Source organism: Plectropomus leopardus, chromosome 24 (genome assembly GCF_026936395.1).
Source record: "Plectropomus leopardus strain MGB_pleo_1.0 chromosome 24, ASM2693639v1, whole genome shotgun sequence".
Taxonomy (NCBI): domain Eukaryota; kingdom Metazoa; phylum Chordata; class Actinopteri; order Perciformes; family Serranidae; genus Plectropomus; species Plectropomus leopardus.
The window spans coordinates 10,206,661-10,232,492 of record NC_142199.1 but is presented as its reverse complement, the minus strand read 5'-3'; the positions used below and the strand labels follow the sequence as shown (position 1 = coordinate 10,232,492).

At 40.0% G+C, this 25,832-nt stretch overlaps 1 protein-coding gene across 14 annotated transcripts in view; it reads left to right on the top strand.

Moving 5' to 3' along the window:
- Positions 1-1,718: 1,718 nt before the first annotated feature.
- LOC121962849 (mitogen-activated protein kinase kinase kinase kinase 4-like) overlaps positions 1,719-25,832 on the top strand; it is a 46,513-nt gene continuing 22,399 nt past the window's right edge. For 12 of the 14 annotated variants that reach the window (XM_088074255.1, XM_088074262.1, XM_088074254.1 and 9 more), the window contains exons 1-5: positions 1,719-1,989; positions 2,335-2,400; positions 18,347-18,403; positions 23,945-24,070; positions 25,378-25,488. In XM_088074255.1, the coding sequence (XP_087930381.1) occupies positions 1,933-1,989; positions 2,335-2,400; positions 18,347-18,403; positions 23,945-24,070; positions 25,378-25,488 (417 nt within the window). In that variant the 5' untranslated portion in view covers positions 1,719-1,932. The remainder of the gene's footprint in view (positions 1,990-2,334; positions 2,401-18,346; positions 18,404-23,944; positions 24,071-25,377; positions 25,489-25,832) is intronic. The other 2 variants (XM_088074260.1, XM_088074259.1) reach the window with 1 other exon arrangement.

The window sequence follows — 25,832 nt, the reverse complement described above, 5'->3', positions numbered from 1 at the left end:
TGAGCTCAATTATTGTATTTCAAACAGTACCGTCCTCTGGATGAACAATACACTGGTATGTAAGGATTTTTTGTTTGTCCAGCAGGATAACAATTAACCATAGAATTATGGACAAAAAATAATTTTAATTTTCTGGAAAATCTGTTTTCATAAACTTTAAAAAAAAATGCATATACTGATAATGTTAATATCATAAATGTTTAATGTATCACATTTCAAGACAAGAGGAGAAGTTGCATCACATGGCTTGAAGTAAAATGCTATTGTGTTACCACTTTTTTAAACGGAGAGCGACCCTCCAAAATCTCATTCCCAAAACACTCAATTTAGAAACATGATGCAATAAAATACTGTTATTTGGATATGATTTGAGGAAGGTAGTGAAACATTAAATCTTAAAAGCCGGTATTAAATATCGGGATGGGTTATGTTTGAATGAAGTCATTTGTTCCTCTGTACCATGCTGCTTTGGGAGCCACTGCACTAACAGCATCACTCCTGAGATTGTTCACTTGCCACACCCATGATTACCAATATTGACACTGGAACATGCGCATGTCCATAAGGATGCTGTGTGGTGAGGTGGGGGGTCCGCGCCTGTCTGCCTCTATTTCTCTCTCCCAGCCTAACCGCTCGCGTGAGCTGTTCATAGATAAAAACGCAGGTTGGTATACAAGTGTTTGGGTGCATCTGTGTACACAGTGTATTAAAGATCATCTCGGTATCCATGCTTGATGGATTGAGGCCCAGCCCTTTTCTTTCTGTGTGAAGCCGACCGGCTTCCTGTGTTTGTGCGGCTCTCAATCAAAAATGCGTCAAGTCGGACAGAAGGAGGAAGAATGAAAGCGGAAATCGGCCAATTTGACTTTCAGAATGAAAAAAAAGTATAAACAACGTGGTAATTATCAGTGGTGGAAGAAGTATTCGGGTAATTTACTTAAGTAGAAGTACTAACACCACCCTGTGAAAATACTCTGTTACAAGTAAAAGTCGTGCGTTGACAATGTTATTTAAGTAAAGGCAAGTAAGTGTAATCAGGAACATGTGCTTAAAGTGTTAAAAATAATAGTACCCAATGCAAAAAATCTAAAAAAACAAAAACAAAAAAAAAAAAAAAAAAGAAACCACCATAAAATCATTAACATGAAATGGAAAAAACACACTAAGAACTCAAAATGATATAAAATAGAAGAAAACACACCACAAACCCCAAATTATATATATATATATATATTTATAGAGAGAGAGAGAGAGAGAGAATTGAAAAAAATTACCCAAATGGTTGTTTAATCGTTATCAGCTAATTGATGAATCAACTAATTGTTTCAGTTGTACTATGAACTGCTGTATTACAAGCAAAACACCATTTAAAAAAGAAAAACTCTTGTGTTTTTTATGCAAAAATCTTATAAATGTAGTAAAGTAAATATTCTAATATTTCCCTCTGAAATATAGTGGAGATTAAATATAAAAGGACATGAAAAGAAAGTTTTTTGCATTTTTTTTGGGTGAGTACTAATTTGCTGATTTCTTCTAAGTTGCTTATTGCCTTATTTGCATTATTTGAAAGAAACTAAGTCAATTTGACCTAGTTTTCAAATTATTAAAATGTAATCCAATGTATTTCAGTGACTTTGTTTAAAAAAAACAATGGAAATAGGATATCAGTGAGGCTTTTATGCTGAAACTTGCAGGCGGAAGTGAACGTTTTCCGCTTAGCTTGACGCCAGTGGCACGAGCAGAGAGAGAGCGGACAGGGAGCCCGCTGCTGCCACCTCAACATGGAGCCCAGCGTTTACTGCTAAGAAACGGATCCCACAGAGAGGAATACGCGACGGCCTCTGTTTAATCCACCGCCGAAGTCCCCGCAAATGATACAGCGACATTTATTTCTTCGTAAACGCAAAGGAAAGCTCGGCTTTTATTTGAAAGATGGCGAACGACTCTCCAGCTAAAAGTCTAGTAGACATAGACTTGGCTTCATTGCGGGTGAGTGCTGCCGAACCGAGCCTGTTTGTGTGTTTTTTGTTGTTGTTTTGCCCGATTTTATTCCTCAATGTTCGATAAAACAAACGTCTGCAAGTCTGGCTAACATGGAGTTTTAACCTGCTCTTAAATGTCCCTTCTTGTTAGAGCTGAAGTGTTGAAAATGACCGCTGAGCCATAGCGAGGTGTTGCCAGTGTCTGGTTTTCCTTTGTTCGAGATGCATTTGGCATGTAGGGGAGATCAGGGCGCAACAGCTGGCTCACACTGGACCATGATGTGTAGAAAACATAAATATAAGCATTGCTATTTATTCACACTGAATCGCCTTTCTGTGTTTTTCTTTTCAGGACCCTGCTGGGATATTTGAATTGGTGGAGGTAGTTGGAAATGGCACCTATGGACAAGTATACAAGGTTGGTTGGAGGCGCAGTGCATGGCCTGTCCTGTTTTCACTGTGAATGCTCAGGATAGTGAATGTTTTTTTCCTCCTTATCAAGGCTGAAACAAAGGATCTGACCTTATAATGTTGCAATCAGACCACATCATGGATGATTAAGATCAAAGTAGCAGATGAAATGTTGGTTTCTAGGCACAGTAGTTTGTTTTGGTTTCAGTGTGATCATTGTTCAGCTTGGAGGTGTGCGTAAAGACTGAACCAGACAGTCTGATGCATCACCTATCTTGCGTCACCTGCCTCCCTGAAAACTAGGTGAGGAGGCAAGGATGGAGAATCTGTCATCATCCTGCTGTCTCAGTCTTGAGCTCGGGGCTGGGCAATATGTCAATATTATGTTAATATTGTGATGTGAGACTGAATATCATCGTAGATTTTTGATATCATAAGTGTTGTCTTTTACTAGTTGTAACGGCTGTGTTACAGTAAAATGATGACATTTTCTGAGTTTATGAGATTATTCTAGCTGTTCTGCTATTTGTTTTTACTATGACGATCGATTAGTTGCCTTCTATTAACTAAACCGCAATTAACGAGTAATTTTTTAAGGAAAAGAGAGAAAAATCTCTGGTTCAAGCTTCCTGAATTTAAATATTTTCTGGTTTCTCTACTCCCTATGACAAAACTATCTTTGGCTTTGGAAAACATTGATTGCCATTTTTCACCATTTTCTGGCAACTGACTGATTGATAAAGAAAATAATGAACTGATTTAAGTCTTCTGAGACATTATACCCACATTAATGATAATTACTCATCAAAAATATAATTGAATATTTTGTGACAGCACCAACAATATCGTCTCAATATAAATATTAAGGTATTTGCTAAAAAAATATTGTGTTTTTGATTTTCACCATAACGCTCAGCCCTTCTTCAGCTCATTCTTTTTTTTTTCTTTTAACAAAAGCAAATTTCATATCCTGTTTAAATCAGGACTTTTCCAGCTCAGTGGATGGGAATCCCACTCCAGGGGCCATCTGCTCTTGGTGTCACATTTCTCTGTTGAAAATTAACATTGCGGCTGTTGAAAGACATCGCCAAGGAGGGAGAGGAGAGGGTGAAGCAGCATGTAGAAGTCAAAAGATGTGGTGATGTGTTTGGATTGGAGAAACATCCGTAATAGGCTAATCTTAGGCCTGCTTGTGTTGTTATTGCTGCAGCTTGCTAGTCAGGAGGCTCCATTTTGTTCCCTACTGCTACATGACATTTAACCACATGCCTATATGTTAAGCAGACATCTAGTTTCCTAAGCCCGGCTTTCCAAAAAACATAATTTTGTGCACTAAGCGGCAAGCTAAGCTGAGTATTTAAATCTGACAGCCCACAGTGCTCTAGTGACCTGCATTCAGTCCCCCAGTGCAGTGAACTTCCAGGTCCCCCCATCCGCCTAAACTCACACGCAGCATCTGTTTGCTCATACGATCGCCACACCTGAAATGCACTGCGGAGAGAAGGAGCCGGATGATTGTCATTAGGAACTGCTCGCATGCTATCTTGCCACCAGATGGTTTTAAGCTGGGCGCATGGGGACGGAGAATTACTGCTTCTCCCTCTTTTTTGTCCCTTTAATCTCTCGCTCCATTCACTGTCCAATGCTAATTCTATTTGCTGCTGTGTGGGAATGGAGCTCGTACAAGAGAGGGCTGTCAGATTAGCCTGCAGTTAACACAAAGACACGGCCTGCATGAGATAAGCCAAACTGTCTAAAGTCATGGCTGACTGTAGCTCGCTGCAGTAGCCTCCTTTCGATCAGCTGTCGGTCACTGCATTGACTGTCATGTTAACCAGTTGAATGAGCATGTGGCCTGTGGTGGTGGAGGGTGGGGGGGGCATAGGAGGGGGGTGGCTGCAACTGGTAGAAGAGCAGCTGTCCAGATCCAGACAGAACCTGCCTGCCACTCTCACAAAGCTGAGTTTGTCTCCTTGCTCTTTGGGTCTCTTCAGTCAGTTAGATCCACAGAAAGGAGGAGTTTGTGTGTTTCAAACGCCAACCGACTGAATAATCACAACAGCCCCCCAACTGAAAAACGGGGTGGAGTTTCTTCTCCCTCTGAGGCCTTTTTCTGCTTTGTCAAGCACTCGGTCACAGATTGCAAGGCCCTTTTAGATCACACAATGTGACCAAGCTTCTTTACTCTTTGGATTGTGGTGACTTTTGATTCTGTTTAGACAATTTCCGTTGACTTTTTTGTCGTTAAAGGCGGACTATAGGAAGTACAATGTTTAATCTTGATAAAAATTGAGTTTAAGGTTGGGTTGCAGAGATCAGCTCTTATACGATTTCTTCCCATGTCACCTCCCCCAACATTTTCATCTCATTTTTATTCATTAACAAAGGTATCAGTACATTTCGTCATAGTTATTGTCATCATAAGATCATAAGTTATTATCTAAGTGTTTCATACACATTCATTTATTTTGTGGCAACCTGCCATGATTGTAACATCTGCTGCCACAAATTGATTTTGTATTTTGGAATTTGTATCTTTAATTCGTAACGCTATTGGAACATATACATGTACTATACCATTAGGTTATTCATTGCACCACACTCTGGGCGCACAGAATGAACTGTGGGCACAGATAGAGCAGCAGAACGTGAGGTGCAGTAAAAGTGAAACTTAATTATTAATTGCACTGGGTCTAAAAGTTTGCATTCACTTGCCTCTGCAGCAGCTGTTCCTCTCATCCATTGATCTGATCTTATTAGCTCTTAACGTATGGAAAGAGCAATCATCCACTCCAGGACTCAAATCAGATTCAAATCATTATTTTGATGATTTTGAAAAAACATAAGACCTATCACTGCTGACCTAGAATCAGTACCCAACAAAATCTATTTCTATTATCTCTGCTGTGTTATACTCTGTGCAGCTTTACCCAGAAAATTAAAGAACCACGCTGTTCTCTAAGACCCGAAATGCCATGTCAAGGTTCTTGTGGCCGTGCTGTGCTGCTGGCTCTCTGGCCGCACTCTCTGCCAAGAGGGCAGCCGTTGCTCCTGGAGGGGTGCCAGATTACAGTCGACTTCTGAAAATGCAGCAGAGCAGATTTTGAATGACGGCCATCATGAAAATGACGTTATGGCTAAAAAGCCTTGTTTTAAATCACTGTATTTATCTTTGGCCAGCTGGCTTATCGGAATGTAAGCCTGGATCTATATCCAGAGTGAACACACTTGTGTACAGTATTATCACTATGAGCAAAAAGTATTGTAGTTGTGTGCTTGTGCTAAAAACGTGGCCACAAAGAAAATTAATTGCAACCCAAACCTGTGTTTTAACCAGTTGTGTTAACCAGTTTAACCAGTTTTATGTCAGTTGACAGATTTATCATCTAAGCATTGCAGCTGTGCTCGTATAAACTGATTGATAATTTAATTCATGAGAAAATATCATATTTTATATGTGCTTATGTTTTGGATGCAAAAATTGTAGTGAAGTTAAGTATAAAGTGACAAGAAAACAAAATACTCAAAGTACAGGTACTGTAAATCTTTCACTATAGTACTGTGCTTGAGTAAATGTACTCAGTTACATTCCACCACTGGTTTTAACCACATGATTTTGTGCTGCATGATGTCTTTGCCTCCATGTTTGTTGCAAATAACTATCCACGGTTGGTTTCAAGTGATTTTAAAATAATGCATTAGACCTGCACTCTTTAAAGCACTACTCTGCACTGCACAAAGAGAATCTCTCTCCTTCACTCGTTATCAGCTGGCACTGACCCAGCTGGCGCAGTACACCATCTCAGGTGCCCCAGTCTGGATATAGGAATTTAAAAAAAAGAGAAAGGGAGAGTAATAATAACATAGAAAAAGACATAATTCCTCAAATTGTGCGTGGTATGCAGAGAAGATTCCCTCCGCTCTACAGAATGGCCATATATAGTCAGGCCTGAGGCACCAGAGCCCCTGCTGACCTGCCTCTCTGCCTGCTATGCATCCATGGGGTGCTGTGCCACCACTTTTTTTAATCCATCATGTTTTATGTGCATGCATGTGTGTTTATCCAGTGGTTAAAATCAATGACACTGATTATCACAAGCAAGGTCATATAGCTGAATACTCACCAAGCAGAAGCACCAAAAGGAAAGAATTTTTTTTATGTGCATGTGCACCACTATTAAAACAGCAGCTTCTCTTCGACCATCAACCAAACACGTTGGTTTTTGACGACCTGTGAATGAGACACAATAATCAACTAAAAGTTGCATAATGCTGCTTCAAACCTTTGACACTTGAGCAAATTGGCTTGATTTCTTTTAAACACATGGGAAGGCAATGATCGGTGAAAGAAGAAATTACCCCAAAAATATGTAAAAGTGCAAGAAAAAAGAGAGATAGAGTTGAAAAACAACAAACAAACAAGGAAATGAGCTAGAAAAATGCTTATAATGATAATAATTCTGTAACATAATTTTGAATATGCAATTATGAGACATTTTTTTCTAGCTTAAAAAAAGAAAAGATAACATTCTGCTAAAATCGACTATGTTCTTGCAATTTCTTAAAATTTCTGCCAAGTTGCTCATTGCCTTTTTTCACATTTTTGAAAGAAATCACACCAATTTGCTCAAAGTTTTAAATACTCCTGAAAGACATCTGAAACCAGCACAAAAAAAGTGATGTTGTTCCAGATTTCAAAGGGTGAACAGGCTTTTCTAGTGCTAAGTATCCAGTGATATGTGGTGAAGCACTTGGTGCATGTAATTTCTTTGTTGTAAAGCATGTTGGGCTGCATTTCTTGTATGAAGGGTTCTATACAAATAAAGCTTATTATTATTATTATATCATATTGTCGTTGTTGGGCGCAAACCTCACATCTTCACATTTCACTATTTTCATTTTTTTCATAAATTAATTCTATTGGTCCCCCTCTGCGTTTGTCAGTGGGTTCAACATTCTATTTATTCTATTTTTATATATTTATGTTTATTTCTATCTTCTATTATTTTTCTTATTTTTCTGTGTATGTCTCTGTATGTCTTACGTGCCAAGCTGCTGTGACAACTAAATTTCCCTCCGGGGATCAATAAAGTCGTCTAAGTCTAAGTCTAAGTTTTACCATTTCTCAACAAACAAAATGTATTTTAAAAAACTTGTGACTAAACCTATCTCAATCGGATCCTTTTAAAAACAGCGTTCTTTCTAAATCCTGAAAAATACCAATTTTGGAAATAGGAGGTTTGCGCCCGACAGCACGGTATGCTAAAGACACATTTCCTAGCTCAGCAGCTCTTCTCCCAGCACCGTCCTCCACCTCTTTCCTTTGTTTTCTTCCCAACCTTAGTGGCAGCCTCGCCCCTGCCCTCAGGACAAGAAGCCCTCTCCTCAGGGGGCTAGCTATGCCTGACAGGCACGAGGGGTGGGAGCCGCTGCTGAGGAGGGAGCTGAACCTCTCGAGCAATCTGTCAAATGCCCACCAGTGCCATATGGTGCTGGGCGAGACTGGTGCTTACCTCAGGGCAGTGGTTATCAAAGCAGCAAGGTGCTCTGAGTGTTTGTTCATATTGTGGATTTTATAAAAGAGGCTGTTGCTGGAATCGTAATGCAGTCTGCAAATAAAAGATGGAGGCTGCAGGTTGTACATCCAGTCAGTGATGCCATGTTGTTGGCACATCAGCTCAGCATAGAAGGGGTCGGAGGTGTTGTCTGACTTAAGTTTAATCCTTGTGGACCCCCATCATGCCACTGCCTATAGGGCATCCAGGCTTAATCATGTGACAGAGCAACGCCGTTTCCAGCAGTTTGTTATAGAGCCTCATGATTCTGGATTATTGAGGTAGAGTCGACATGGACTGCAGGGTTTTCATCTTATTTATTCTCTAAAAAAAATCCTGTCCACACAAGCAATGTAATAAAAAAAATAATCTCCATCTCAATGAAAATGCAAAACATAGTTGAAGTGCCGTCAAGAGCATGCTAAGCCAACATGAAAAAAAGATGTTGGTGAATTAAAAGCCTGAAAAAAGCTTTTACCACAAGGCTACCTGGAGCAATGACCTGAGAAGTGCATTTTGACGCCTCTGTTCCTCAATATATTGGACGAGTAACTAAACATTGATGTGTAAATGTGTAAAAAGTCCCTTGGCAAGGTTAGAAGTAGCACTATTAGAGCTGTATCTGCTGTTACACAATATGACACCTTATTTGTGACACCTCTCAAAAGAGATAACGTCACATCCTCTTAATGTCCAAAGCCCAAAACTCATTTTCCCTTTGGAGTTTTACAATAGCTGTGTTTTCAGTGACCCAAAACACTCTGCGTGTAGATGAAATGCCGAAACACAGAAATTTTATGTACTCACTGTTTTCATCCCCATATTTATTTAAGGTCAATTCAGATTTAATATTTCAAGGCTTGGGCAATATGTAATTTCTGCTGCAAAGGGTCTCTCAGTCAAAACAGTACCAAAAACAGAGAAATGCTATCATTGCATTCAGTTCCTTCAGTTCATTCCTTCAGTGTTTATTGTTGAGGTGGTTTTAGCGGGAGCTGAATTATCCTTAGAGGTCTCCTCTCCAAAGCAAATGGACCAGGTCATTTAAACTAGTAAAAACATTGAATAAAGCAGTTTCACATTAAAATCTGTTTTTCCGACAGTGTGCTGCTGCTTATGTTTGTGCAGCTTGTTTCTCTGATAACTTAACATCGACCAAGATCTAAAAAATATAGAAGTGCATCTTAAAACTGGATAAAAACCTAATGTATGACATCTTCTGGCAGACAACCACAACCCTGACGCATGCATAAAGCGGCACCGACTATAATGACAGATTTCTATAATGACATTGTTAGAAAGACTTTGAATAATGTAGTTACAAAGCTTATACGGCATTGGTCTAGTTGTTTTTAGATGTGGAAAAGTTACAGATTTTACATCTTTTAGAAAATCATGATTGTGGGATCTTACAGAAGTCTTGTAATTATTATTTAATGGATGTATGACAGTTTTGCCAGTCAGATTAAGAGCCTTGGATAAGCTGCCACTGCTGGATCTTGTGGTCGCAGAGGGCTTGCCTGTTAGCCCAATGAATGACTCCTGTATAGAGCTCATTGCTAAAGGTCCTGGGAGCCTGGCTGCTGATTGGCTGAGTAGCTTTTAGGTCAGCATCAGGGGCTGTTAAATGTGTCACCCGCGTTTCAACAGGGGCCAGGGGCCCATGTTATGTCACACTCGCGCCCTTTTTCTGTTATCCACACACTGTTAGCACACACAGCCTAGCATTCGTTTGTGCTCTTTCTAAATAGATGAGTGTAAAACATTTCAAGCTCAAGTTAAGTCGGACACACACACAAACACACACTCTGCATCCTCTCTAGCTGACACATCTCTTTTGTCCCCATCTCCCCCACAGTGACCCTCTCCCTAATGGGTGTCACAAGACCCACAGCGTCCCCTGACTGGCCATGCTGCCTGAACAAAACTCTCTGTGTGTGTCGGTCCTTGTGTGTGTGTGCGTGTCTGTGTGAAGCTCATTGAGAAACCTCATTACCCGAGTGGTGTTGAGATGAGACACAAAGGCGCTGGCGGACAAGACAGTCTTTCGTTGTCTTTCTCCAGCGCCTTTTACTTGACAGCTCCTTCTCTTTGAGGCCACATCTCCTCAAGACATTTCTTGTTTTAATGTGCAAATTGATCTCATTTCCCAGTCCCAATCATTGATGGGATGATTTTCAAGAGCTCTTTTTTTCTTTTCACTCAACTTGCTCTCAGTCCTACTGCATGCAGTTAAATCATTTCCAAAATATTCTCTAGGTTCCCTGTTATTTTAATGACATCATTCCAAGGCAAAGGATGTTTTCTTATAATGAGAGTCCCACTTGCGTCTTTCTCTGCTTCAAAAACTTGCAAATTAGCAAGTGATTAGTAAGTGACATAGAAATATCTTCAGGGTGTGTGATGTATTGAATATACTCAATGTATCATGGTTTGATGCACGAGGGATATATGAAATTAATATATTGTAGACATTGATTATGAATTGTCACTTTTTTTAAAAAAAGAGACTCACTTTGGTGTTTCTGTTCTTTCCCTCCCTCTCTCTCACAGACACACACACACACACACACAAAGACTCACAAACATGTGACGTCACACACTCCTTTACCCAATTTGCAAATATTATTACATTAAAAAAACAGCATTTACAGCATTTTCTGGCTGACTTTTACTTCTACATACTTCAAGTGTAATTTTTAAATTCCTGTTTAGACTTGAGGAAAAGCACACTATGCATCTTTGATCCCTTACAGCAGCTTACTACTGCACTGTGATCAATACGGTCACACCAGCTGGCCTCCTGTTTGAGACTCTGATTCAGCTTTCCGTGTTTGCTTGTCGTCCTTCCATTTTTCCCATCTCCTTTCCTCGTCCCCTGTCTCTTCTTCTCTGTCGAGTCGCATCACCATTTCTTTCTTTGTCTTTCTTCCGTCCTTACTTCTCTGGGGAGCACAAGCAGCAGGGGCCGAGGCTGTGTGAGAACTGGGTCAGTGTGCTGGTATGCAGTATAAAGTGTTAGAGCCCAGAGAGGCAGGAGCAAGTCACAGTCCTGGATGTCATGTGCTGCTGCTTACTGCTGATTGATAATTTCTTCCTCCAGTATTCATCTGGTGTGTGTTGTGGTCGGAGTGTGCATCCATTTGTGTATGCAACACTTGTGTTTATAGATCTTGTGTTGCGGTGAGATGGAAGTTATGACCTGCCTTTTTATCACCTTCAGTCCACTCACCCTCTCACTCCACCAGTTCGTATGTCACCTTAGATCTACACATGACCCCGCACGGGGGGTCATCGATCCCTCATCACCACAGCTACCTGCTAACACACAGACTCTCACCAGTGACCTTTTGAAGAACCTAACTACTGCACCCAGCGGTTCTCTCCCTCCCTCACTGTGTGAACTAATAACATGAAACCGAGTTTGTTTTGCACCTACATGGCTTGTTAGAAAAGCATGTCGCTCAGTTTCAGCACACTGTTGTGCAATGACAGCATGAGCCAAGTGTCTTGTTGGTGGGGGGAAAAAAAGTAGGTTGACCTGGTTAGAAAGCCAGCCAGCGTTTTGAAATAAGTGTGATTGATCTCACATTAATGTGAGCGATGCAGGGAGGGAGAGGCTTTTTGTGTTCTGGTCAGTCAGGATGCAGAGGATACAAGGCTTGTGGAAAAGTGTATGGGAAACAGTACTCCCCCTCTGACTCTGCGGGCAGACCACTAACGATACTGCTTAGCATTACGGCTCATTTCTGTTAAGTGAAAATCCACCCTAAAATCTGAATCAGTAGTTTCTCAACAGTGATCTTGAACATGTTTTTTTTAGTTTATCCACCCTAAAAATCTTGACTTAACATTTAACTGGCAAAGAACTAATGCTAATTTAAAGGGTAAAGTTGTTATGTTTTACCTGGACCCTATTTATCATGTTTTTGTGTCTAAGTCACTATTGGGAACAATTTTTAAAAACTGGAGCATCACTGAGGGAAAGCATTGCTGGCGGCAACTGCAAAAAAGGCTGAAATATAACAACTTGGGGCAGTTGTGCACCGCTTATGTTCTTCCACTTAATCTTTTTTGCCACTAACAGGCTCAGATTGTTATTCTAAATGTCTGACAGTATTGTGGAGAGGATTCCTACAGAGAAGGACCTTTTTGCTAAAGAGTAAGATCTTTTTTGTTTAACCAGAAACAGAACCGAAATCGCTATCATTCGCAAACCCACCAGACTCCATTTTAATAAAACAATAATTTTGTCATCATAAACACACTTCATTCAAAGTTGACAGAAACAAACTAAAACCTGAAACTGTCATGGTTTATCTTTCCACTCTTTCAACAATCACCATCTCTGATTTGGTTGAAATTAACCCTAAATTCACCCAATCAGATGCGAAAACATGCTGGCTCTGCACACGCTAAAATTGCTGTTTATGTAAATGGAGTTTGGTGTGCTTGACAATAGCGATTTCAAAGCTGTTTCTGGCTAAACAAAAAGGTCAACCTCTGTTAGGATCCTCTCTGTAATGTTGTCAGACACTTAAAATAACAATGTGAGCCTGTCAGTGGCAAAACCAAATACCTTCAGTGGTTGAAGGTGCATAATTGCCCCAAATGGTTACATTGCAGCCTATTTTGTTTCTACTGGCTGCAACGGTCTTGCTCAGTACTTGGCCTGCTGCAAAAATTGTTTCTCTCATTTGTCATCTCAACACAAAAAAACATGGGAAAAATAGGGGCCACACTGAAAAACACCAAAGTCATCCTTTAATGGTTCAAAATCTACAAACCACTAATGTCAGCACTCAGTTTATTAGAGCAGCCTCTCAGAGCCCAGCTCTGACAAGTTTCTGCATTGAATGAGATTTCTTCTTCACCGTGTTAACAGAACGGCGTATTTAGTTTTAGGGTAGACTTAAACTTAATGTCTCTGGCTCTAAAGGCAGTAAGTCAGTCAGTGGTTTAGTGTTGAGCTGGAGAGAAGCCAGCAGCACATCTGGCCATGGTTAAGAGGAGCTGCGATGGAGGAGTGGAGATGGAGGCCAGGGAGGGCTGAATGATAGCTCGGTTCCTCAGATAACCCCTCCGTAGACACGCCTAGCTGGCTGCTTCGAGGGGCCCTTTAGGGCCTCACCGCAGCCCTCCTGTGATCAGCCCATGCTTGTGACAGGGGGCCAATCACAGAACTAAGGCTGGAGCAATAAGTAGATTATTTATTAGTTCGTTGTCAGAAAATTCAAAGGGCAACAGTCATTGATTAATTGTTTAAGTTACTTATTAAGGAAAATAGTAGGCATTTGATTTTCCCTGCGTCTCAGAATGTGATTTTCTGCTTTGCTGTTTAATGTAATCAGCTCCACCTAGGTCATGTATTTATAGCTCAATTTGTTTGGTTTATGTTGTCTGTTTGTGCATTTGTCAGCAGGATTATGGAAAATACTACAGAGCCGATTTTCATTAAACTTGGTAGAAGGGGTGTGGTATTGGCAAAGGAAGAACCCATTGAATTTTGGAGCAGATCGAAATCAGCCATGCCAACAGAGCTAACAGTCCTAACAACGGCTACAGTGCTGACAGATCTTGCAGTGTTAATGGCAGTTAGCTCACTGGACTAACTGGGGTGTGGGCATTATGCTTCCGCACCAAGGCTGCGTTATCAGTGGTGATTAAAACCGATGGTTTTTAAGCCTGGTTTTTAAGATTGTGGCCAGGTCACAAGCATTCAAATTATACACTAAAATATGTCTCTGAAAAACAATTTAGGTTAAAAATAGCCAATGCAGTAACAAAATCTTGATTTATATTTGATCAGCACTGCCTAGTATGACAGTTTCATCTGTATATTGGGTTGTGAAGGATGGACCTCATTTGCATACGGTTGAGGTCAAGTCATTATCATACAAATTCAGATACAGCATGTGGTTAGTCAACTCACTGTGCTGTATCCATCATGTGTCACGTGGCTGGATATTCTGCTCTCCATATAAAAATATAAGGATCCATTGATTTCACATATGTCATCGGATCAAAAATATCTCCCCAAAAACAATGTTAACAAAGCGGTCAGGGCTAACAGTATGTAAATACTGCTGCAACACTGCTGCTCTGTGCTGCACACTATCCAGGCTGGTGCTCATACTGTCCATGTGAGCATCGCTCTCCTGTGCACGCCCAGGCCAGGTACTGTACAGTGCAGATAGGCAGCAGTTTGCTAATAATAATAGTTTGCTGCTTCATTGATGTTCTGAATGTCATATATTGCACCTTCTACATGGTGACACAAGGCAGTTTGCCTTGGTGTGGGTGTGTAAGGGCCCCTCTCATTATAAAAGGAAAATCATTATGTTTTTGACAAAGTAAGACATTTAAATACTTGACCTTTTGGCTCTTTGGATTGTTCTGACATTTTTGGACTAACCGATTGCTCAGATAAATGTAAACATAATCAACAAATTAATCAACTTGCCAGATGCTGCATTTATTTTCTCAGATGCTGTCTGTCATCCTCTTCATGCTAACACTCAATTAATAAAAATCCTTGTGATTGAGAGGGACATAAGTTATGGCTCAGATGACAAGAAGTGGCCACTAATATCTGCATTAAGTTAATAGTGTAGTTACTGTGGAAACCTGCCCTTCCCTACCAATACAAAGGAGTGCATGAGCCATCCTGAAAGTTATTATAAGTCTGTATAATGTGTGTGTATATATATAAGTCATATAAGTTATATAAGTCTTTTTGTGTGTGTTAGAGAATGAAAAATGAATATTTAGTGATGTAATGTCGGATTCAGCCTCAAGTATTGATGAAGTGTTCATTGCGTATTATTAGGTAATGACAGATAACGATATAAGCTTAAACTGTGTGATGTGACAAGAAGAGGTTTGGTCTCTTTGTCAGACAAAGCAAGCAATTTAAAGATGAAGAGATGGGCACTTCCCTCCATTTACTGACTCTTTGTACAATAAATGATTAATCTAATCTTTGAGGTAATGATAATAAACATTAGTCATAACCTTAATCTGCAGTCAGTTCCAAACGTTTTGATTTACAGTCGCACGGGTAATAAGTATGCCAAATCTGATGATAACTTTGGCACTCTCCATCATTGTATTTGCCAGTCCCTCTTAGAATAACCTAGTTAATGCTAGATTTGTAAGATGTATTGAGCACATTTGGCAGCATTCTTTCTCCAAAAACTTGCCTGTTTAAATTTGTGCTGACTCACATCATTTGTAATTACTCCAACAGTTTATAGTGTCAATCCCAAAGTAACCGCTCAGTGTTTTCCTTATTTCAAGGACAATGGATGGATGTAATGAGGAGATTAAACACATCAGGAAACTTGTGTGTAATCCAGCCACTCGCCTCATTACTCACATGCTAATCTTGTGTAACCCAGTTGTTTTGTGGTATCAAAATGCAATAACCTTGTGGCCTAGATAACCCTATCTCCACCCACATGCTGAGAGATGTCTGGGTTTGTATGACAGTAAATTTCTCAGCCTCACAGAGAAGGAATCATTCATATCCTCACCTCCTGGTGTCTCTTCCAAACCACATATCTTTAAATCATCAATAAGCCCATTGTAAACAGACATTTGTATTAGGCTGTCATAGGTTTGCACACATTTATCCAGGCACTGTCAGCTGTAAAATTGTAAGAATTAACAGCTTTGTTTATTAAGAGCCAAAAAGAGAGATTAATGGCGCTGTTAGTGAGTTAGCTGTAACCCACAAATATCTGTAAGGTCTCTCCGTGACTGTATTCTTGGATCAAAGGAAGATTTGTCTTTAAAAAAAAAAAGAGTATTAAATTCAGAGTGGGATGAAGTGCTGCTAATTGAGAAGGGTTTCTGGAGTGCAAGGACACATTTTGCGTCTTCATTTTTCAACTCCTAACCTCTTTTCTTTCTGCCCGTTCTTAAGAGAGCAGTTATCTGATATTGACACCATTTAACCTGAACAGGTGCAGTGTTTACACCTGGTGTTCGGTGTGGGCGAGAGGGCTTTAAACAACATTGATTCCTGTTGTGAGAGAAAGGAACAAAAGTGGTGGCAGTGAGTCAGTGTTGACTCTCTCTTTAGGGTTTGTAGTTACATTAAAACTGTGATTCATGCAGTGACATTATGCGTAGAGTTTGCATTTCTTTATCAAAAACTCTCATACGTTGGACATAAACACACATTGAGTGTAAGGAAAGAAGCAGTGGTGTCTTTTGTTACCTGTGAACTCAACTTTTAATAAAACATTACAGTGTCTTCAAGCTTTATTCAGCAAGAATAAAGCTTGAGTGAGGGTAAATTATTACTTTCTCATGATGTGCTCTTGTAATGTAATCTTTTAAAATGTAGCTTTTGGTGAGATACTTAAATACAGCTGTTTGAAGGAGAAATCTGTTGACGTTTTCACAGAGAATAAAATAGATACTAGAATTATGATGTATTATTAATTGAAAGAAGGTTATATTAAAGGCTTTGTCCTAAGTTTGTATGATTGAATTTTGTGCTCATAAAAAATATCAGTGCTAGCTATTGGCCAGATGTTTATTTTAAAATCTGTATCTGTATGTGCCCAGAATTTCCCAATGAGTGCATTGTTATTAATCACGTTATCACATATTGTGGCAAATATGTTTGTTATTTTTAACCACATTTGAATGGATCCCCTGTATATGACTATTGACAATCTGCAGAGGGACGGTAAGTAGAGCAACACTTAGTTTAATAATTAATAGGTTGACATTTTATTGAAAGACTGTTGGAGTGCACTTAAGACATAAGGATGTGGTGGTTGACCCCTGGGTCCCTTTTGGTAACACCTGCAACCAGTGAACCCAGTAAAGCAGGCTGCACCAGTGCTAGCAGCCAGAACACGGGGAGCTGACAGCCATAATGTCAGCCTCACTGTTGTTTTTGTAGTGGTGACCCCTGGGATCAAAGTGGGGAGGATTAAAGGCATTGTAAAGTGTCCCTGTCATCCCCCTCTCCTGCCCAGTGAAAAGAGAGGGCCCCTAAGCCTGCATGGCTTTTATTGTCATAATCCATACAGTTTCAATTGACTATGGAATGCACTGGCTAAGATGCTGGTGGTGGCGTAGGTGGGGGTGTCCATATGTGTGTTTGAATGCGCATTTTGTCCTTCCTCTGTAGTCGTGCACAAGGTCCGTACAGTGATGTATGTGACAGTTGCTGCAGAGACACAGCAGTGATATCACTGCAGTGCTGGCCTGAGGAGTCAGAAGGGGAATACCCATACAGACCCCATTGGGCCAGTTCCCAAAAATGTCCCATGTTTTATCTCCTCTTGGGGTCGGGGATGGGAGGGAGGGGCTGTAGAGAGGCCTCTATTTCGGTCCTTTGTTTATGTAAGGAGTGGCAGGAGGGTGTTAGGAGAGCAGGGAAGTCTGGGAATGTTGGAGCTATATAGCTTGGGAATCATATGCTCTTCTGTGGTATGTACTGTTTATACAGTATACTGTGGGATACACCAGGCTCGAGATTATCTTTGATGGAAACAAATAACCCTTTAAAACCTGAGCAAATTGGTTTGACTTGTTTCAAAAATGTGGGAAGAAAGCAATAAGCAACTTAAGATGTCATGGCCCAAAAATTAGCTGGAAACTAGTTTAAAAACTAACAAACAAGACAATGACCCCCAAAATTTTAATGTTTACATTTATTTCTGTAACATATGTTTTTAATGAGTAAGATTTAAATAATTATACATGTTTTTCTGACATTCTTTCCTAGAATTTTAAAATTTTCCTCTTTTTGGAACTAATTTTCAGATCATTTTTATGTCACTGTTTACTTATTTCTTAGAAAATTTACATTTTTGCCAAGCTGCTCATTGCATTTATTCTCATGTTTACAAAATAAATAAATAAACAAAAATCTAACCATTTTGCTCAGATATCAAGAGTTAAATAACTTGTGAAAGGCATTTCAACACAGCGCAAGCACACTGATGTTGATCCAGGTTTCAAAGGGTTAAACAGCTGATTTCAGTTGAATGGTTACATTCCAAAACATTTAATGTTCATGACATGAAACAGATCACAATTTAGAGGGTGAAACCACAAAAATGTCTGGCATTTTTTCAAGGAAGGTGGTTAATCAGTAATAATGAACTGACATCCAGATGTGACCCCCAGTCTCACTGGACCTGCATTTCCAAAGCAACATTTAACAGCAAAATTGCTGACTAATTACATGACCAAGTAACTGATTAATCAGCAAATCATTTCGGTGGTATGTGAATGTTTACATTCTGTGTTTCTGTCAGTCTCACATGTGCAAACACTTTCTTAGGTCATTAATCATCACACTGTCGTCAGTAAATGAGAGTACAGTGAGTTTTAAGTGTGGATGCTCACCTCTGTTACGTCTTTTTGCAGGGACGACACGTCAAGACTGGACAGCTGGCTGCCATCAAAGTCATGGACGTCACAGAGGTAAGGCAGGAGAAATAGCTCTTATTCCGCCGAGATGACACCATGGAGCCTCCACCAAGTCCCTTCTGTATTATGCTTTTGCATTTTTGCACAGAATAAAATAGCAACTTCATGCTGCTCCAGTGTGTGATTCTTAGACAGCACACCGGCATCTTTGAAACAAAAGAGGTGTGACTGGGTTGACGTTTAAGGGCTTATTCATGCTCAATGTACATATGGAAAGGGATGGAGCCTTCTGTTTGTATTCAACATTCATTTCATCCATGTTTGTGAACCGTTTCTGAAAGCTTAGTGCGGACAAAACAGAGCAGTACCAACGTAGATCGTGGAGGCAGTGAAGTTTAGTTCAAGCGAGATGCAATTGTAGGAGGAGAAGATGACATTTAAATAATGGCAAAATGGAATGTATCGGTAATATAATCAGTAATATATACATGGTGACATTAATGTAAAGAATTTTCCGTCCACATGTCAGGATGTTTATAATGGCTGCGCAGACCTCCACTGTCTACAACACATACTCTGTTTAAAGGAACAAATTAGGACCTCCTCCACCTTCACCTTTTGACTTCCCCCTCAAGTGCCATGTATTGGCTGGCTCTATGCCATCATAAAGGATACATGGATGTATGAGGGCAGTGTTGGAAACGTTTGAAACAGATGTATCTACATATGTAAAGGGAGTTAAAATTAGCCTGAACCCAACAGTGTCTGCCTTTAGTGTGACTAGTGTAAACACTAACAATGGCATGACATTGCAATATTAACAATTAAGAATCATTTACCATTTCTGTTATATGGTGGCTGATCTCGCCCTCTGCGTGGTGGGTAAGGAGCTTCCGGGCTTCATTCCTTTCCCAATTTGCGGACATTTTCAGTCATTGTTCTTCTTCTACGAGTAAGCTGCTAACTGCTAGTTGCTATTTTAATCTCTCGCAGTGGGTCGCATTAGTAATACTCCTGTCCTGCCCATGATCCTGACCTGCCGGCTGTCCCTTTTACACAGACCTTGATGCAGTGCTGTTCTGCTGTTAAGCCGAGACGACCCCATTCCGCAATTGTACCTTTTTATATAGAATAACAAGGCAGCATAACGGCACAATATTCCTGCCTTGAAAAGGCAGTGTAAAAGGGGCAAAATATAGTTTCAGCTTTGATATCACAGTGTAAGCTTGTGCAGTAGTAGCCAGAGTAGTGGTATTTTATATAAACAGTTTTACAGCTTGGTAGAAAACTAACAGTTATTGTGTAACAAAGTATTTGCATGTGTTGTGCGTTTGCTCTATTGTCTGGTTAATATTTAAATCAGTAGACATTCCATCGCATCTGACGTCTAACTGTTTGGGAGCTTACAGAGGAGAAAATGCCCCGCTCTGTAATGAGGCCTTACCCCACCATAATAAACAGCAGGGGAGGGGTAGAGGCAACAGGATGCTTATTGAGTGAAGTGCGTCATTTAGCGGCCAGCAGGCTGCCCTCAGCTGTGGGAGGTCCTGTCTGCTGATGAGAGGACGCACACAACCACACATGCACATCTGCAGAAATACAAAGCAGAAGGTTTGAGAGTAGCAGTGAAGGCCAGCAGGGCCAGCCACCCACAAGGCCATGATAATGATGGAGGAATCTGGGTGTAATCGGACTGTGCACACACTACACCAATGAGAGGCCTTACTGATGAATTCTGGAGTCTTGTGAATGGGTTGCACTGCCCTCTAAAAGACACATTTAATGCTATTGAGTCTCACATACACTGACACCATGATCAACATAACCCTGAAACGAGCTACTGAAGCAGCAGCAGATAGCCTATGTGTCCTGACTTGCCTGCTGCCACTCCTCACATCACCCTACATCATGATGAGTCATGAGTGACACAGTGACTTGTTATCATGTGTAACTGGTATAGGGAATATTGCCCAACTGTTTCCTGTTCTGTGACAGGACACTACTGTAGGTGTGCTGTCTGGACTTGTACAAGCTTATGGACACGTCTGTTGAATGGGAATCATCTGTCATGTAAAGCAGGTGCCCAGCACTGAGGCAAAACCTGCTTTACCATATGTTGTAGAAATAAGTGCTGCCGGTGAGGTGATAGTGTGTGTGTGTGTCTTTAACACTAGCTTGTGCTGCAGTACATGTCCTACATGGCTATAATAAGCCATATTATTTCTACCTGCACTTGAGTGATTCATTGTGTATTATCCAGTTGGTTCGGACCAAGTAATCTGATCGGGAAAGTGGTATTCCGTGAGTTATGATATAGAGTAACCATACTTAACTTACGGCCTGCAGGCCAAATCTCGCCCCCTGATCATTTTCTATTCCACAATTAAAAAAAAGTGATTTACAATGGGAATTGTTTTTGTACCTTTAGTATACATAACAGACTTTTATTTCACTGCTTGCACAATAAATGGAAACATACAGATAAATGTACATACTGCCACTCAATCTCAAACACTGCTCCTTTAAGTAAAAGCCAAAGTTAGTACACAGTACGAAAACATCAGTGTGGCCAACCCAACAAAGTTTCAGACCTGACTTAACCTGATCATCAGCACGAGGGTTTCGTGAGGCCGTGTTGCATGCTCTCCAGGCTGCAGAGCTCATCCAAAGGCACACTGGCCTGTCCAGTGTCACTCTGACCCACATTCTCATCCCTGCTCCACATTCTCAAATCCAAACACTCCTCCGCTGCTCTCCTGCACCAGCGTCTAGCCCCAAAGCTAAAAATGGATGCCTTTCTGCCAAGACTTTATTTTGATGTGTATTAAAATTATTTCCAATCCTCTGATATAGTTGACTAGATGGTTTGGGCAGACTCTGACTGAGAACATTGTTTACCTGATGTGTATTAAACTGATTTGTTTAGACGTGCAATGTCGTAGTAGACATGACAACAAGGAATTTTCAAGGTCTTTTATATGCAGGCTTCTCACAGTCATGGAAAATGTGATGTGAAATTCCATGACTTTTCCATGCCTGGAAAAGAAATTGAACTAGTAAAAATCATGGGCAGTTTTGTTTATTTGTTCATCACAAAAGTTAATTTATTTACTCCCTACATTCTGTCTCTCCCTTCATGTGTGTCCACTAAACATATTAACATTAAATATTTTTTAAGCACTTTTGGCTTAGGGGAGGGGCATACAACGTCACATGGCTGTTTTTTTTTATTCATTGTACCACAGATTTTTAGAAGAAAATATGTGGGTTTGGAAGGCATGTTTTCTCCAATAAATTTTTAAAGAAAACTTGCAAAAACATTGCCTTTTTAATTCTTTATTACTTTTTTTTTTAAAAGAAAATGGGTTAGAGGGGATGTTTTCTTAAAATGGTTTTGCAATGTTTTTGTTAATTTTCTGACAAATTGTATAGTATCTTAAATCTTTGGGGCTATTTTTCTCCTGAAATTTTGAAAGGCATACTTTCCTTTAAAATCACCAAAATCACACCATTTATCACAGCCAGAAACTGTAAAAACAACCATTGTTGTTGGATTTTCAAATTCCCAATGGTTCTTGCACACATCATTGGGGACACTGAAATTATGTCTGAATAGTTTGAATCTCATATGTTTGAAAAATGCTGAGCAAGTGGGGCAGGAAAAAATCCTGGAAAGTCATGGAAAAATGTTGAAGTTTTATCCATAAAAATGTGTGGGAAATGTGCAGAAAACTTCACAGAGCCCACTACTAAAAGAAAATTATATTTCATAGATTTTACAGCCTGTATTACATCTTCTGGAATTGTATCTGCAGGCATATATTATGTGTGACCTACTACACATATTTCATATGTGTGTGTTGAATATTTATTTATTTACATGTTGTTTTCCCTCATATCCTCTGTGCTATCACATGACAAAGCTCTACTCCTCCTCCTCTCTCGCTTTCCTTTCTTCCTCCCTCTCTCGCTCCCATCACCATATGATTGTGTCAGTCTTCTCTTCACCGTGTGACTTGTGGCAGCGAGGCTTTTACAGTCAGGAGTGTGATAATCCAACAGCTGCACAGGCAAAGAGGGGGTAGATGGGAAAGGGAGGGTAGGAGGAGGGTTGGAGGAGGGTGCGCACAACAGAAAGGCTTACGTCAACGCAAACGAGTCATGCAGCTGCAGTATGGCCGCTTGCACAGACAGCCGACTGCCATTTCGCTATAGGTGATTGGTTCCCACAACACAGTGTCGTAATATGCACACAAAGCATCACCTTTCTCTGAATTTCAACACTTTTTGTGCTATGCAGCATCGTGATAATTCATAGTAAGAGGCACACTTTGCATGCTGCAGTGATAATGCTGTACACCCACCCCCACTTTTTGCCCCCCTCCTCCCACTGTACTTTCTATAGGAGTGGCCATGTAACCATAAAGCGAGGCACTCGTGGGCTGACCCCTGCATGTGTTCAATTAGTGTGTCACTGTTAATCATTGTCAAGTTGCTCTTGGGTGCAAGCAGGGAGTTAGCACTGCAGCTAGTTGTGACCTTATCAAGATGTGAAACTGGACAGGTTTGCATCCATTACTTGCACTAAAGGCCACTATAGCCACTGTGCTAAAGCTACATCTGGCAGTGGATTAAAGTTTTCTTAAACTCACTGATTTCCCTGTGGTGGTGTTAATCTACAGAGCCTTTGTGTGATTTTTTTCTTAGGTTGCATTAAATTTTTAAAGGCATCCATTTCCTACTGATTTTCACACTTCCTTTAAGAGATCCTACTGATATTATGCATGATATATACAGTATGTATGCATGTAAATAAAAATAACCAGGATACTTTTATGAAATTTGAAATATGAAACTTTTCCATAATCAGAGGATTATCCAGGAAACCATGGCAACCCCCGCCTTTATCACTGCAAAGTTGTATTTTAAAATACTGGACAATTCTAGCCCTTTTACAGTCGACCAGACCACTTCCCTATGAATTCAAGTACCCTTTTCCCAAAATAGGTAAAGAAGTTTACACTCCTAAAATGTAAAACATATAAAAATGTTACTTTTGTGAAATTGCCAACACAAATTATTGGTTAGCAACCCCATAGCTTCCTTTTCACTTCTAAGCAACTCCAGGATAAAGTCAGATACTAATGGATATCTGGGGGATTTGCCATTGATCTAATGTATATATATATTTTACAAGGGATTATGGATAATGGCTACTGTACACATCAATTCACAGTGAGACTCACTCATGCATCATTAATCCCTAAACAAAGGAATCATTTGCAAGTAGACAGACGACTCCTACTGCATTGTTCTATAGCTGAGTCCTAGACGTGGCCGGATGAATCAGGCCAGGCCACACTGAAATGAAACCACACCAGGGCGTTGTCACATAGCTTGACACTTGCTCTGACCCTAAGTATGGAAGTGAATTGATTAGAAATGAAATGTCATTCAAGGCCAAATGATGATTAAAGGCTTTTGCCAACACAGTGATTATTGTATTTCACCATGGAGATTTTCCAGTGTTGTGTTTATACCACTATGACATGTTTGTGTGTGTGTGTGTGTGTGTGTGTGTGTTTGTGTGTCCAGGATGAAGAAGAGGAAATTAAACTGGAGATCAATATGCTGAAGAAGTATTCCCACCACCGAAACATAGCCACATACTACGGTGCGTTCATTAAGAAGAGCCCGCCAGGACACGATGACCAGCTATGGGTAAGTCCTTAAACCCATTATTATTTCCTTCACCAACTTTTCCTTTTCAGTTACCTTTAGCTCTATGATCCCTAAAGCTGTAGTATTTTCAATTCTTGTTCTTAGTCATACGAGGAGTATGTGATGTATCAAGTATATCTGATATATATCTGATATTCACATTATATTTGCAATATAGCAGATGACCATAACATCATATTGAGATATCCATTGCAAATTTAAGTAATTTAATTTATATTTATAAAGGGTGGATGGATTATCAGCCTGGCAGATTTTTGGGGTCGATATTTGGCATTTTGCTCATTATCTGTATCTGTATTTTATTTTAATGAAAGTGTCAGCATGGGAGGATCATTTACTTTGTAAAACCTCAGGAAGCTATTTTTATTTATTCTTTTTTTTATTTTCACCTTACTTTAGAAAAAAAAGTGCAGGGAGCTTGCATTTTCAATTAAACATTCGGTAAAGGCATTTCAACAACGTTTTGTGTAGTATTCCAAATTGTAAATATTTATAAAAATTGTAAATTTTTTTGTTAATACATAGGGGTTCCAAATATTGCTTATCAGTATTAAGCACTAACTACTAATAATCCGTATTTGTATCGGCCCTGAAAACCAGTATCGGTCAGCCCCTAATATACAGTATTTCCATGCTTACATGCATAGATTTACTCTCCTTCCCCCTCTCTCACATACACACCCCAAACAGATCAACCATGCCTATTGATTTAATGTCAGTCATTACGTCTTATTTATCATCCCATTAGCTGCAGCAACTGGGTCTGGCACATATTCATAGCATATCCTGTACATAACACGTAACAATAAAAACAAAACAAGCAGTCATTGAGTTGACATCATTTCAAAATGGAGGAAGATCCTGGAGCAGGTCTGTCATCTGGATGTGTTTGGGTTTAGCAGAGCAGATGACTATCATCTGCATAATATTCAAAATGAAAGTGACTTTCCTGTGAATGTGATGGGCAATTTTCAAGTTGCAACCTCCAAGGCTGGTAAATGAGTTTGGTCTCTATAGCAAATTTCAACATTCATGACGGCTGTACAGGGAGTGAATTTTTGTGAAACTCATCCATTTGCCCAAAGTTACATATATTTCAGGGTGGGGCTGCTTTAGTGACAGACTGCCTGTGAGGTGTCGCTGCAGTCTGTGAGTCACATCCACCACTCACTCCCCCACAGCTCCAACCTCTCATGCATAGATGGTCACTTCTGGCACCAAAAACCCAAATTGTGATGGTCGAAGATATATCTTGTGATGAGTTGTACTTGTTGTTGTTGTTTTAGTTGGTGATGGAGTTCTGTGGAGCTGGTTCCATCACAGACCTGGTGAAGAACACCAAGGGGAACCAGCTGAAGGAAGACTGGATCGCTTACATCTCCAGAGAGATCCTGAGGGTGAGCCTCTCCTCTCCTCTCCTCTCCTTTCTTCTCTTCTCTTCTCTTCTCTTCTCTTCTCTTCTCTTCTCTTCTCTTCTCTTCTCTTCTCTTCTCTTCTCTTCTCTTCTCTTCTCTTCTCCTGTCCGTCACCCAGCTCAATTAAAAGTTGCCTTATTGCCATGACCATTGCAAAAGAAGTGTTGCCAAAGCATAACATATATCATAAACATTACACCATCTTAAATCAATAAAATATAAAGAGTAGTGAATAAGATGAATACCCTGTGAGTTACAGTAGTACATATGTTGATCATTAAGACCAAATAAACAGTTGATAACGGCACTAGTAAGTATTAAGATAA